The following is a 15846-nucleotide window of genomic DNA, read 5'->3' on the forward strand; positions in this document are numbered from 1 at the left end:
TTTTTACTTACAACAGCAATATTTTCAGTGTACGAGCAAAACGATGATGAACGGGCCTTAAAATATCCATAACCAATCCAGTCTCTTCAAATTTCTTCACAATTTTACCAATTGATTCCGTAGTTGAACGATTCTGGAAACCGTAATCTACTGTTAAAGCACGATATGTGGATGTGGCAGAATCGCCATTTTTGTAGTAGATTTTAACAATTAGTATTCATTGTGCGATCCATTTTCGTTAATGTTAGATTTTCAACTAAACAAAATTGGTTTAACAACTTAGTTTGATAGATGTCCAAATCTAACCATATACTTTTGAAAATGAAAAATGAATAACCCGTTATATTAAATTTTGAGTTATCTCACGAGACATCAAATTTTAGTACATAGATAGATGTTTAGTTGCGTTGGTGATCTTTCCTTAATTTCAATAATACGAGAAATAGTCACTTCTCTATATCAGAGTACCATGGTCTTATATTCGAAATAACTTAACTACTTTATTATGATAATATGTCAAAATTTCACTTCGAAAAAGTGTCTTATGTGAACACGGTTTACTATTATGAGAACTTGGCATCACTCTTAATGAAGTGTCAATCAAAAATAAAAAAATGTTTTTTTTCTATCTCTTCCTCCTGTCATTCCGAATTCCGATTTTACTATTTCAAAATTCCGATTCAAAATTTGTCATCACTTTATGTTCACCGCTCTCTTCTTGACTGAGGGACTGTGGCTCTTGCACTTTGATAAAAAACGTGTTTGTTTTCAAGTCCTAGACTGTGAAAAATTTCAAAATTAACAAAAATAATCATTTGTGAATTTTTGTAAAATTAAAAGAAAATCAATAAGTAAGTTTTGAGTTATATAATTTTAAGAACTTTGTTCGTTTCTCGATTGGCGATTGGTGAAAGTAAACTCGACGTGGCTTCGATGCACAAGAGAACAAAAAAGAAAAAATCAAAAGCAGGAGGAATAAATCTGTCGACTTGGCTTAATCTCTTGCGTCTTAACCATTAGGTCGAAGTCACCCGACAACTTAGATAACCTCCTCACGTACATCGAGTCTGTTAGCGTGTCATTGATTTGTTTTCTTTTCGTTTTCTATTTAAACTTAAGCATGAAGACATCACTCACAGCCAAGGAAATCCGATCATTCTTCTTGGATTTCTTCAAGGAGAAGGAACACACTTATGTCCACTCGTCCAGTACTATTCCTCTAGATGATCCAACGCTCCTGTTCGCCAATGCCGGTATGAATCAGTATAAACCGATTTTCCTGGGTACGGTCGATCCGAACAGCGAAATGGCCAAATGGGTTCGTACGACCAATACCCAAAAGTGTATTCGTGCCGGTGGAAAGCACAACGATCTCGACGACGTCGGCAAAGATGTCTACCATCATACATTCTTCGAAATGTTGGGTAACTGGTCCTTTGGAGATTACTTTAAAAAGGAAATCTGCACCTGGGCATGGGAATTCCTGACGGAACGTTTGAACTTGCCGGCTGATCGATTGTACGTTACCTACTTTGGTGGTGATGAAAAGTCTGGCCTCGCTCCTGACAACGAATGTCGTCAGATTTGGATTGATTTGGGCTTGAAGCCAGAGCATGTTTTGCCCGGAAGTATGAAAGACAACTTCTGGGAAATGGGAGAAACCGGACCATGTGGACCGTGCTCTGAATTGCACTACGACCGTATCGGTGGTAGGAGTGTCCCAGAACTCGTCAACATGGACGACCCAGATGTCTTGGAGATCTGGAATTTGGTGTTCATTCAGTACAATCGTGAGCCCGACAGCAGTCTCAAACCGTTGCCCAAGAAGCATATCGATTGTGGAATGGGATTTGAGCGTCTGGTGTCGGTGATTCAAGACAAGCGATCCAACTACGACACGGATCTGTTCATTCCTCTCTTCGAAGCAATTCAGAAGGGAACCGGCGCTCCCGATTATCAGGGACGTGTTGGAGCTGACGATTCCGATGGCATTGATATGGCTTACCGAGTCTTAGCTGATCACGCTCGAACCATTACCATTGCTCTAGCCGATGGAGGTATGCCCGATAACACTGGAAGAGGTTATGTCCTGAGAAGAATTTTAAGACGTGCCGTTCGGTGAGTACAAAATAAACTACTAACAACTTTTGATAATTTAAAAACGTGTCCTTTTTAGGTACGCAACTGAAAAACTCAATGCAAAGCCAGGATTCTTTGCAACTCTTGTTAACACTGTTGTGGAACTGTTGGGCGATGCATTCCCTGAGCTGAAGAAAGATCCACAGCACATCATCGACATCATCAACGAGGAGGAACAGCAGTTCTTGAAAACACTATCACGCGGTCGAAACCTTTTGAATCGCACCATAACCAAACTTGGTGATGCCAAAATCATTCCTGGCGATGTTGCTTGGCGTCTATACGACACCTACGGTTTCCCTGTCGATCTAACCCAACTAATGGCCGAAGAGAAGAACATGGAAATAGACATGGAAGGTTATGAGGCCGCCAAGCAAAATTCCTACATTCTTTCGCAAGGCAAGGGGTCGAGTAAAAACGACGAAATCAACATTGATGTGCATGGAATCTCGGAGCTGCAAGGCAAAGCCATAGCACCTACAAACGACTCATTCAAATACCAATATTCCGCCAAGTCGGATGAACGAGAAGCTGAATACGAATTCAGGCATTGCAACGGCAAAATCGTCGCTATCCGATATGAGAATCAATTTGTCAACGAAGTTACATCGGGACAGAAATGTGGCCTCGTATTGGACAAGACGAATTTCTATGCCGAAAGTGGCGGACAGATATTTGATCAAGGTGTCATGGTCAAGGTCGACGAAGAGGAGAACGAGTTCTTGGTCGATCGGGTGTACAATCGTGGTGGGTACATCCTGCACATTGGAGTGGTAGAGGGAACACTCAAAGTTGGAGACAGTTTGAATCTTCAAATTGATGTGGCCCGGAGAAGTCTGACCATGAAGAATCATTCAGCCACTCATGCTTTGAATCATTGCCTGTTGCAAGTGCTGGGCAAAGACACCGAACAGAAGGGTTCTCTTGTTGTGCCCGAGAAGTTAAGATTCGATTTCAATACCAAGGCAGCCATGACCATAGAACAGGTTGCTAAGACGGAGCAACTGACTCGTGATATGGTCTACAAAAATGTGCCCATCTATGCAAAGGAATCTAGTTTAAGTGTCGCCAAGTCGATTCGTGGACTTCGTTCTGTATTCGATGAAGTCTATCCGGATCCAGTGAGAGTTATTTCGTTCGGAGTTCCTGTTGAAGATCTGGAGGCCAATCCAGAAGGTGACGCTGGTGAAAAGACATCTGTGGAGTTCTGCGGCGGCACCCACTTGCGTCGATCCGGCCATATTGTGGACTTTGTTATCAGCAGTGAAGAAGCCATCGCTAAGGGAATTCGCCGCATCGTAGCGCTTACTGGACCCGAAGCCGTAAAAGCACTCAAAAAGACTGAAAGCTTTGAAAACGAAATCAACTCCTTAAAGACGATCATTGATGCCGACAAAGAGGGCAAGAGTTCCAAGGATCACGTGAAGAGGATTGTAGAACTTACCGAGACCATCTCACAGGCCCTCATTCCGCACGTCAAGAAGGACGAGATGAGAAATGTCTTGAAAAACTTGAAAAAGACCCTCGATGACAAAGAACGCGCCGTCAAGGCTGCCGTTGCAGTCACTGTTGTCGAAAAGGCCAAAGAAATTTGCCAGGCCAATTTGAATGCTCCAGTGATTGTCCAGCAGTTGGAAGCATTTAACAACACTAAAGCTCTCGATGCTGCCCTCAAACAAGTACGTGCCTTAAGCCCAGAAAGTTCGGCTATGTTTGTTTCAGTGGATGCTGACGCAAAAAAGATTTTCTGCTTAACGTCGGTGCCAAAGGCTGCTGTCGAAAAGGGTCTCAAGGCAAACGAATGGGTTCAACATATCTCAGCAGTTCTAGGAGGCAAAGGAGGTGGCAAGGCTGAATCTGCTCAAGCATCTGGACCCAACTACGAGAAAGTCGACGAGGTACTTAAGCTAGCATCGGAATTCGCACAGACTAAGTTGAGCGCTTAAATTCTTATCAAAATATTTACCTTCTGCATTTTATTTTTCTCAAAAATTATACACAATACACAGCTTTTACATTGAATAAAATTCGTTAAGGCTTTTCTTTTATAACTATTTAAACCTGAGCGTTCTGATTTTCTTCAAGCCATTGTACGGCTTGGGCGAAGTTATCTGCTAATAGCGTCGGTGGGGGATCTACCACGACATGGGGCAGGTATTTTCCAGTTTTTACGAGGATGCTCTTCATTCCAACGGCGAGGGAACCTTTGCAATCGTCATTTGGATCCTACATGAGAAACTAACGAAGAATCTGTTCGAGATACAAAGACTTAAGGTAATCTTACATCACCAATCATAACACATTCTTCGGCCTTGACTCCCTCCGGTATTGCACTCTCGAAGAAGTACCGATTTGGTTTGCCAATGAGGACCGCATTGACGGAAGCTGCATATTCGAGGCCTTTGACGAAGCACCCAGGACCGAGTGCTAAACCGTCACCGCGTTTGTAATACTTCCCTTGGTGAACTGCAACTAGTTGGCTGTCTTTGTTGTCCATCAAAATCCTAAAGTGATGATAAAATCTTATCTCTGTTTCTCAAAACATATGGAACTTACCTAAATGCCTTGTTCATATTTTCATAGTGAAATTCATTCGGTGCCAGTCCCACAACCACAGCGTCGTAATTGTCACTTGTTTCTGGAGGGAAGTCTTTCCTTGCATCCGCACTGACCAGATAGAAAGGATTGAGATTCTTTGTCTTCACGTAGTTTGCTGTGGCACTTAGGGAACTGTAGATTTCTGCCTTCTCTAATTCGAAACCCATTTTGGTCAAACGATTGTAAAGGGTTTCACCAGATTCTTTGGTAGTATTGGTAACGAATTTTATGTGGATTCCGGTCTTTCGGAGTCTTTAAATTTGGAAACTTAGTTGAGCAATTAATCTCTTAACTATTTGTTAAGTAAGCAATACCTTTTTAACGCTTCGACGGCATCGGGGGTCGGATCGTCTTCTACGTGCATTGTACCACTTAGATCGATAAGAGCAGCTTTAATGCCCATATTGATAATTCTCTGTCTTGCAATGTAGAATCTTCGAAATGAAATAAGAAGATTTAGTTGCCTTGGATAAGAAGTTCCAGTTCCAGCAGCTGATGCTTGAAATGAAAATGACCTTGCCAAACTTAACATGACAACATAAGAAATGACAGCTTATGAATTATGACAATTGTGTTTTTGAAGTGAAGCCAATATACAAGTGTTTATAAATATTACTGCAATACAGGGTATGTTGGACTTAACGAAGAAAATATATTTTTCTAAAAATCTAATTTGCTTGTATAGGGTCCGTCATCTAACTTTTTTTTTTTAAGAAGTGCTTATTTCTTGAATAGTAACACTAAGCTCATGTTTGATTTAACAGATAATTAGTTTTATCTTTCCGCAGAACGAATATGGTTAAGCATACGCTTAAACAAAGTGGAAACAACGCTTAGAGAAGGTGCCAATTTTGCCAAGCTAAATCATTTTTTCAGTTGAAAATCATTTTGATCTTGGAGGGTAAGTAAACAAGTAAAATTGTTTCGTGCGGGGCACTAAAAAACCCGCACACATATATTGAAAAGTCGATGCACCCTAAACACATATATTGAAAAGTCGATGCATCCTAAACGAGTCACCATTGCCATTGGTGCGAATTTTGGCCAGAGGTATAATTGGGCCATTTTCATTCGAAAATGAGCAAAGTGTGTGGCGTTTGCATTTAATGGCGATCGTTATCGGGCCATGTTAAGCGAATTTTTGTTCACAAAAGGAGGAAGAGAATATTGGCAACATTTGGTTTCAACAGAATAGTGCTACGTGCAACACAGCCGAAGCTACACTCGATGTTTTTATAGCATTTTCAAAAAAAAAAGTTATTTGGTGGACCCTATATATACTTTTATTATACATATTTATTTGGCTACAAAACACTGAAATAAGAATTGTTTTGTGCTTAACCAGTTCTTGACATTAAAGGTGGGCTAACGCTGTTCAATGCTTAATTAGGTTTAAATAAAAATGGCGAAGAAACCATTATGGGAGAATGGCTACGGTAATCGAAATGAAAGAGGTAGTCGTCTTATCCAATACATTTGGCAACAAAAACTTATAGTTGGAAACTCGTTATTTAAAAAGAAACCGCAAAATCAATGGACCTGGAATTCACCAGGCCAAAAGTACAAAAACCAAATAGATTTTATTCTTTGCAATAAAAGATAAATCTTTAAAGATGTGTCCGTACTTAATAACTTTCAATTCGAATCAGATCATCGGATAGTACGCGCGGAGTTGTTAATCAACCATAAAACTAGACAACTTCATAAAACTACAAGAAAAGTATTAACAAAATCGATAAGTACAGATATCATCAAAAGTTATAATGCTGATCTTCAACAACGATATAACATTATATCAAGGTTAAATGAACCTACTCAAATAGCATATAACAAAATGGAAAAAACTATAAAATAATCTGCAGACAGGTATATTCTCACTGCTGTTTCTCAAAAACCGCAAAAACTATCGAGTGAAACTCTAAATATGATAGCACTTCGTGATAGTATTCGAAAAAAGACCAATCTGAATGCCCAAGAAAAACAAGATATGAAAAATATACGGAAGAACATCAAAAAACGTTGTTAAGAAGACATCCAAAAATTCAATGACAACCTCTTAAAGACAGTAATCGAAGAAACGAGATCAATAAAAAAGGCAAAGAACGCTATCCAAGATTATAAAGAGTGGATAACAGCAATGGCGGATAATGATAAAAGAATTCACGAAAGGAAGAATATCAACCAAATAGCTACAAACTTCTACATTCATCTATACAAAACACGCATAGTAGACACTGATGATTATATTTCTAGAGCGACAAAACTAGGAAGAAGATTTTCCACCATTTCTTAAAAGTGAAATAGAGCGAGCAATAAATAGTTTAAATAATGAAAAAAGCAAAAGAAACGATGGGATATTAGCTGAATACCTAAAGTTCGGCAACTTTTCACTGGCCAATTGGTTGACTACTATTTTCAATCAGGTTTTGGTCACCAAGGAAGTCCCAGACCAATGGACGAAATCGGAAATAATTCTCATACATAAAAAAGGGAACAGGGACGATATCAACAATTATCGCCCGATAAGCATAATATCATCGATATACAAGGTTTTTGCGAAGTTTTTATTTGAGAGAATGAAAACCACTCCTTATTTAAATCAACCTTTTGAACAAGCCGGTTTTAGATCAGGTTTTTCAACAATAGATCATTGACAAACCGTTAATCAAATACTTTGTCTTCATCGATTTTGCAAAAGCGTTTGACACAGTAGAGCAGAGATTTATTTGGAAGGCGCTTCTCAATCAAGATGTAGACGAAAAAATAGTTCGAATCCTAAAGAAAATGTATGACAGGAGCACATCCCACAAAAAAAACGGAATGCATCGGACCAGATTTTAAAATATCCCGAGGTGTAAGGCAAGGAGATCCAATTTCACTAGCATTCTTTTCCGCAGCCTTAGAAGGAGTATTTAGAAAGCTAGACTGGGAAGACAAAGGATTGAAGATAAATGGCAAATGTCTCTCAAACCTCCAATTTGCCGATGACATTATAATTATCGCAAACAGCAGTGAAGAACTTTAAACGATGCTGAACGAACTGTGCTCGGAATGCGGAAATATTGGGTTGTCAACAAATCAACAGAAAACTAAAATTATGACAAATGGTGCTTATGATCCAGTTAGTGTTAATAACAATGGGCCTTACTAATAATCAAACGCTAATGTCGACTATTAGTTAACTGGAAGGTTAAAACAAAGTGCTGAGTTTAAATAAATTGGCACCAATAAACAATTTAATTATCTCACTAACTAGTCTCAAGATTTTCCTTGAATCTATTACAAAATCTACTACAAATAAGAACAAAAATTGCTTAAACTATCAAAGATCAATTTTTTGTTATTATGCAAAAGCAAAAATATAAGTTTTGAAAAATGAGTTCAATTGACTAAGGTCTGTTTCTAGATTTTGAAATAATCGCAGAAACTTTTTCATCTCGTAAAGTGAAAATGTATAAAGAAAGGATAGATCCATTTACGAAATATGATGAAAATGAATTCTTTGGTCACTACAGGTGGGTTTTGGTTTATTAGTTCCCTTCTTATTATTTCAAATTATTTTCAAGTCTTTATCGTATCTACAGATTCACTAAACAAAATGCCAGATTCATCATCGAAGCTGTGAGCGACGATTTAGCCTCCCGATCAAACTGTGGAGGAACACTTTCCCCTGAGCTCATTGTTCTGGTCTCGTTACGATACCTGGGCAAAGGATCGTACCAAAGTGATACCGGTAGTTGTCTCATACGTCACGACTGTTTTTTCCAAATTTCAGAACCACAGGCACAAAATACAGAACAAAAAAAAACTTCAAAAACACTTCAAAAACAATTGATTTGAAGTGTCGGAGTGATTTTTAGATTAAATTTTAATTTATAACACCATCTTTTTCACAAGGAAATATATTTCTTAAATATATAAAACTTAATCAACAAATTAGCCACGTATTTAAAGTAAAATCAACGAACGTAATACTATAACTCACTAAATATGTAAGCAAACATTACATAATCTCTCCATAGCCCTTTTTTAGTATCATATTCGATCATTTGAAATATATAAATTACATACTGCTGTGTAAAGCCCCAAAATACGAAAATAAGCGAATACAATTAAGTCAAATGATGCGTTTATAATTGCGTTTCGTTGCTTTTTGTTCAGTTTCAGTAGGAATGAAAAAAAGAGTATACAACATGGGTAACTTCTCCTTTTAACTGTCCCGAGAGCTTCTTTTCGATTCGCAAGATGGAGTATAAAATTTGTCTGTTGTCGTTGTCAGTTTGGAAGAAAATGTTTCAACGTTACACTTTTGCAATGATACTACATTAATTGCATCGAATCGTGAATACCCCTAATAAATAAAGTGCTTCTAAATTAAGTACTTCATTTTTACTTTAAGCCTAGAACGCAGATCGTGCTAAATTTTAGCTCCCATACAAAATTCTTTTTGAGATAATTTTGTATAAAAGCTATAATTTAGCGTGATCTGCGTACTAGGCTTTAGAACAAAAATCTGAAAGTGGCATAACCTTATTTAGAAAAATTGGCTTATTTTGTCTCTCATATTTTTGTCTTAGGGAAATACATTATTTTAAACAGTTTTATATTCTTGAATATCTAATTTTTGCAAAAAAAAATATAACTTTACTATTTTCAAAGCTTATGTGCTTCTTTTAGTCGGTTCAAACCCAATTACAAAAAGTGGGATACACCACTTTGCATTCGCAGCCTCAAATATACCTTTACCAATGGAAATCAACCAGATAACTTGAGATATAAATACAAATTTACGTACCATAAAACAGCACTTAGGCAACAATTTTTTTTAATGCTCGACTTTAAACATGGATTTCCGTGTATTAAATTTTGACGTTTTGCTAACGCCTAAACTGGATATTAGATTCGTTATTGGTATGTGAATTTTCTAAAGTCTGGAGATTTTCTTTTAACCTTAACACTAAATTTGATTATTAGTAAGGCCCAATATATTGGAATACGTTGAAGACTACACATACCTTGTTCAGATTATCTCATTCAAATACAAAGAAAAAAAGGATATGAGCAGCGAATGACGAACGCTTGGAGGCAGTTTTTTAGTTTTAAACCTTCATTGAATTATTTGTTTCTTGTAATTTAATTAATTTTACGTACACATACTTGTTTAAATGTAATGTAAATATATTCAATCAAATGGTAATTATAAAATTATAATAATAAAGCTTGGAATAATAATAATAATAACACTGTTCTACACACTCAAATCTGTACGAAAAAATGACGTTATTCTTTAAAGTTAAGCAAGACCAGCTTTAGGTCAGCTTAATATCTTACTTAAGGATAACACGCAGCTCGATCTAATATTTAGTTCACGTTTTTAATCCAAACTTCAGCTTAAACCTGAGCTTAATTTTTACAGAATAATCAATTGAGCTTGTGACAACTATAACGCTTTTCACACCAAAAAACCTACATCGAAAATACAAGTTATATCAAACAAATTTCGTAAGAAACAAGTTTTCGTAAACAGCAAGTTTTATTTAAAACATGTCGAAAGCTCGTAGTAAGTCAAAGATGAACTAAACAAACAAACCTTCCGAAACTTTCAGCTCTCAATTAAATGTAAACAAAACAGCTGATGGTTGTTAATTATTTAACTTTGATGTTTTGAATGTTTGTCTGCAATTCCAGAAATTTGAATTTAAATAAACCTTGATTTTTTAGTGTATTTTAAATAATTACAATGTAAAATAAGTATATGTTCATATTTATGTATTTTAAATTTTAGAGATATCAATATATACTGGGAAACGTTCTATCATATTTACATTAAGTTTAGCCTTTGATGCTTTGGGATCTTCTTCGCCATTCTGTTGATGGTTTTCAATGATTTTCTTTAAATCTTCTTCAGTTCCGATGTTTTGCGTGAAATCATTTGGTAACTGTAGACTTACCTTAATTTTACATCCAAAAAGGGCTTCATAAGGAGTTTGCTTGATGCTAGCGTGAAAAGACCTGCTTTTCACTAGTTGAACAAACCTTAAACCCTCACTCCAATGTAAATTATTAAGTCAATATGTTTAATATTATATACGCCACCTTTTCAGTTCGTTTAGATTTTAGTGGTCTTAGTACCATAGATTTTATAAGATGGTCTTGATAAACAAGTATATATTTGTACTCACCATCGCGGGTTGCGTTTGGAAATCAATTAAATATACTTGGCATCCACAGTTGAACTCAGATGTTTTAATAGGCTTAGCTACGATACCCTTTTTAAACCCTTTCTGCTTTTGTTGACATGGCTCAAATATGAATATATGTTTCAATATCCTTACGTGTTATGTTTTTATAGTGACTCCAGATATGTGGTAGTAAAGTATATTGCCTCAAGGTTCTTAAACAAGAAAAATAAGTTTACTTTTTTCTTGAATGTGAGTGTCAAAACTCATTTCGTGCGTCGGGCGTCCGTTTAGATCGATCTTGAACCTATGAAAAAACCGTTAAATTTTTCCTTTGGTAGGAAAGGTAATTCGCATAATTATGTACATGTGTTTTGTCCATATAGACAGTGGTTCGTGATGTATGTAAAGGAGGAGAAAATAAAAAGTGAAATCATATATTTATTTCATACATTTCGTTCCAATGTTGTTATTTGATGCATTTCCTTTCCTTTATATACAAAAATCAAATGGGGTGGCGCAACAGTCCGTTGTGAACCAGAGCCTAGTGACTTACGACTCTCAACCATTCCTGTGTGCGAGTACTGTTGTCAGGAATGGAAGGGACCTACAAATTTAGGCCGAAAATTCAAATTCTAGTTTGAGAAAGCACTTTTTCATGACAAGAATTACTTTAGAAGGATTGGTCAATTCCTCGCAAGAGGCAGTACTCGCGAAAATTATTTTTTTTTTAAATTTAAGGTGGCACAGGACGGGATTGAACCCAAGACCCCTTGCATGACAGTCCAACGCACTAACCATCATGCCACGGGTACTACTTTATATATACATTTCCGATAAAAAGAGGAGAAGTATAAAACCAAGGATTTATATACAGGAAATGTATAGAATTTCTATGCAATGTGTATAGCAAAAAATGAATTCACACATTTCCTGGCGATTTTTGACATTGTATATATAATTATATATATCGACGGATTAAATACATTTCCGGTAACATATTTATTAAAATGACTATTTTTGTCTACTCGTTCTAAAATGTTGTTAAAAAACTCATCATTGTTTGCCAACATTTCACGTTCCCATAAAGTCCTCAAACGAATCTGCAGAAAATATTTATCCTTTTCGTTGAATTTTTATAACGAGTTACCTTTTACCAAATATTTCTTTATCGATTATGATTTTCAGTTGCATCAATTCATGCTTTTGTTTTGTTTTGAAGTTTCAGAATTTTCAAAAGAAAATTACGTTTATTTCTAATGAAAGATGCTAGAGATGATGAAAAAAATCTTTATATTTTGTTCAACTTTCTTTTGTTGAAAAACCAAATGGATCAATATAGCCAAACTGAGCTATCTCCGTTTCCTCACACACTGTTCATTTTTTATCGGCTCGTGTTCATTTGGTACTCTGTCGTGTATGGTCACCCATAATATGAAGAAACTTTTGAACTTGATTTATCTATTGATTCTATTTTGTCAAACTTTATAAAATAAGATGTCCGAAGTTTCCTTTAAAAAAAAGTGTTGAGGCAAAGCAAAAATTATAATTTTTCCACCAAATCTACAAGAGGGCAAGGATAGCTAAAGAAGTGGAATCACTTTTAAGGATGATTATTTATGGGAATATAAATCGTTTAGCAGTCCATATTATCTAGTATACGAATGGTTGTTACACTTTTATCATTAGTTGCAAAATGTGTCAAAATTCCTTCATAGGTTTTCTATTAGATCGACATTACGACATTCAAGTTTAAAAAAGGCTGTAAATATTTGTCATTTAGATTTGTTACCGAACGAATCTATTACAAAAGTTGTTTAAATTTTAAGGGCCGATGTTGAATATGAATCACACCTAAAAGTGAAGTTTTGTTCTGCATTTCTCAATTTCACACTAACTCAATTCGAACCATCAAAAGATGCACCATCGAGCAACGCCTTAAATTTATTCAGGCTTATTATGAAAACGGACGCTCAAATCAAAATGCATATTGTGCACTTCGTGATTTTTGGATTAAATTAATCGTCTTAAAATGGTAGAAACAAAGTGCCGTCCATCTCAACTTTTCGTCGTGCCCAACAATTGCACCTCTCACGCCTGTTGTTGATCAACACTATTTATTAAGACTTGGATTTACATTGCAATTGACTCAAGAACTAAAGCCTCTTCACCATTTCAAACGTCGTCAATAGTCAGAATAGTGGCAAGAAATGAAAACAGTAGATGATAAAAATTTATAGAAAATCATCTTCAGTGATGAGGCACATTTTCACCTAAGTGGATTCGTCAATAAGCAGAATTGCCACATTTGGACGAATCATAATCCAAAAGTTACTGTCGAAAAACCAATGCATCCAAAAGGAATGTCTGTTTGGTGCGGTTTATATACTTGCGACATCATCAGGACGTATTTTACACAAAATTAGGACTGTCAGGCAGTAACTGAGAATACTGATAGCTATCTTGAAATGATAACGATAATTTTATGGCCCGAAATGTAAGATATGGATGTGGACTATAAGACTAGGCGCACACACGAAACTTTTAGTTTCGAAACTGTTTGGTTTCTAAACTGAACACTATAGACTTATATGAGAGTCCACGCGCATGCAGAAACCATTCAGTTGCCCATGCGGGCAATTTTTAGACGATCACCTCGAACTAATTTCTTAGTTTGTGTCACAAGGAATTAAAGGTAACTGCCCGGACATTCAACTAAATCGTTGAATAATTGTTTCTAAGTGCAAGAGAGAGACAAATTTAGTCAAATTTAGAGACAAATTCAGTTAGTGAGTGGTTTCGACAGGACTTTGCCACATGCCACACACCTAGTAACAATTCAAGAGTTAAAGAATGAGATAATTCGGCATATTAACGGCATAGCATATTAATTATATTATGGACCATCGGATGGAAGTATGCCGCCAAGGTCCAGGCTATTGAACAATACCGATATTATAATAAAATAGAAAGATAATCATTTCCTAAGTTTTGTTTTGTGTTTTGTTTTATTTAAAATCAACATCGGCCCTTAAATTTTAAACACCCTTTAAGGCCAACGAACATGGTTCAATTCGTCTGTAAACAGCCGCTGTATATTTAATTCTGCGCTGCTACTTGAAAATGAAATGTCAATTGTCAATTATTTACCGCTACTTTTTTAAATAAGTAAACAATTCAATTTCTTCATTTAATGATTTTAAAGTTCACCTGAAACAATATTTTTACGAAAAAATAATACAAATTTGTTATTTAAAAATGACTGAAGACCAAAAAGAAATTGTGATCTGGCAGAAGGTAAATTAAAATTTTGTTCAATTTATTGAAAGACGTTCCTGAGAACTTTATTATGAATTATGTTTATATTTTAAATCCCAAAAAGAACTTCTTTCGCCGAACTATGAATATCTATGAACCACGAGGTCCAAAATACCATTGCACGCAATGCAATGAAGTACTCAACACAAGGCTCAGCATATTTACCCATTCCAAGATGCATTTGAAACCATTCTGTATTGTGTGCGGTTTATACACTCAAAATCTAGATCAAATGGTAAAGACCATAAATTGAGTACAACATAATAATATCAACTTCCCATTTATAAACATCTATTTAGCAAAATCACATGAAACATGCCCATCGAGGATTGGTAGATGTTATACCAATAATTCCTTCAATAAAAGATGAAAATCAAAATGAAACTATAAGCTTGGATGTTGGGAAAAAGGAAAAAGAATGCAGACCCAAAAAACTGAAGGCCTCACCTCCAAAAAGGAACTTTTTTGGTTATAAGGGACAGCTTAAAACCGACAAACAGAATTTGGTTTCTCGCTTCGGTCGTTGTATCAATGTTAAGATTCCAGCAGATTTTTAGTGAATGACAACTAATTGTATATATTATCTTTTTCAAATTGTTTATTTTTGTTTTGTTTGATTTATTATTATAAACAATGAATTGTTATTTAATTCTAAGGTTATTTTGAAGCTTACATCTTATTTATATGTACCAGCATATTATGAAATTATATACCTAGTTAGTTTTTATTAATACCAAAAAATATATAAAATTATTATTTGCCTTCAAATTTTAAAATGACCTTAGAAGTAATTGCTTATGTATATGGAATTGTTTGATATTGTTGGTATTATATCTCTACCAGTCTATGAATTTTGAGTCCCAGAGTATGAAGAAGAAGGAATCCTCACTTATCGCTTCAAACATGTATGTCCAAGACATTTTGGGTGCAGCCTTCTGCTTGCAAACCTCATTTTTATAATTTTTTAATAAAACCCTCATAATTTTTTGCTTTGACATATTGTAATCAAAAAATAAGAACAAAGTCCCTGATTATAAGAAATATGTCTCCAAGACATTTTACATTCAGCCTTCTGCTTGCCAGACATATTTTAAGCTTCTGCATTTTTCAACTTAAAAAAACTTAAAATCCCGATGATATAATTAAAAGCATGATACACCAAAACATCAAGAATTTATTTGCACATTATATTAAAAAATCGCCCATAAAGTAAATGAATGTTTTACAAAACTTGTAAACGAACTTGCGGGGCTAATTTAAAAAAAAACATTAAAAGTTAGTTAAGAGTTTTTAATATTTTTGTAAAGTAAACTACATACATGCTGAAACATTTTGTCTTCTGGGTTTGTAGGTAGTTTATAGCCGCAAAGTAGAAGCGTTTTATTGCAACAAATAAATCGGTACAACTTTATATGTAGGTATACCAAATTTGGAACAATGCATGAATAAATACAGGCATAAAGCTTTTCCCAATTCAATGTGTCTGAACAATGGAGGATAACATATTAAAACTGAAATGGTTTAACGAAATTGCGGTCCCAAAAACCATTTAAAACTTTGTGAAAGAAAATCAAAGCGAAGACTGAAGCTGATGATGAATGATTTTGACTAA

General features: G+C 35.5%; 3 protein-coding genes across 3 annotated transcripts; 2 read left to right on the forward strand and 1 right to left on the reverse strand.

Annotated features, from left to right (window-relative positions):
* The first annotated feature begins 687 nt into the window (after positions 1-687).
* On the forward strand, positions 688-4199 carry LOC129952959 (alanine--tRNA ligase, cytoplasmic). Its single transcript, XM_056065944.1, has 3 exons — positions 688-851; positions 1120-2118; positions 2177-4199. The coding sequence occupies exons 2-3, from the start codon at positions 1121-1123 to the stop codon at positions 4083-4085; spliced, it is 2907 nt and encodes a 968-aa protein (XP_055921919.1). The 5' UTR covers positions 688-851; position 1120; the 3' UTR covers positions 4086-4199.
* LOC129952966 (haloacid dehalogenase-like hydrolase domain-containing protein 2) lies at positions 4087-5274 on the reverse strand. The gene is made up of 4 exons (XM_056065955.1): positions 5052-5274; positions 4696-4989; positions 4424-4643; positions 4087-4365 (listed from the first exon to the last, which is right to left on the reverse strand). The coding sequence occupies exons 1-4, from the start codon at positions 5267-5269 to the stop codon at positions 4195-4197; spliced, it is 903 nt and encodes a 300-aa protein (XP_055921930.1). The 5' UTR covers positions 5270-5274; the 3' UTR covers positions 4087-4194.
* An 8780-nt stretch (positions 5275-14054) lies between these two features.
* On the forward strand, positions 14055-14956 carry LOC129952968 (uncharacterized). Its single transcript, XM_056065957.1, has 3 exons — positions 14055-14213; positions 14299-14469; positions 14534-14956. The coding sequence occupies exons 1-3, from the start codon at positions 14175-14177 to the stop codon at positions 14789-14791; spliced, it is 468 nt and encodes a 155-aa protein (XP_055921932.1). The 5' UTR covers positions 14055-14174; the 3' UTR covers positions 14792-14956.
* Positions 14957-15846: the final 890 nt, after the last annotated feature.

Source organism: Eupeodes corollae, chromosome 3 (genome assembly GCF_945859685.1).
Source record: "Eupeodes corollae chromosome 3, idEupCoro1.1, whole genome shotgun sequence".
Classification (NCBI taxonomy): domain Eukaryota; kingdom Metazoa; phylum Arthropoda; class Insecta; order Diptera; family Syrphidae; genus Eupeodes; species Eupeodes corollae.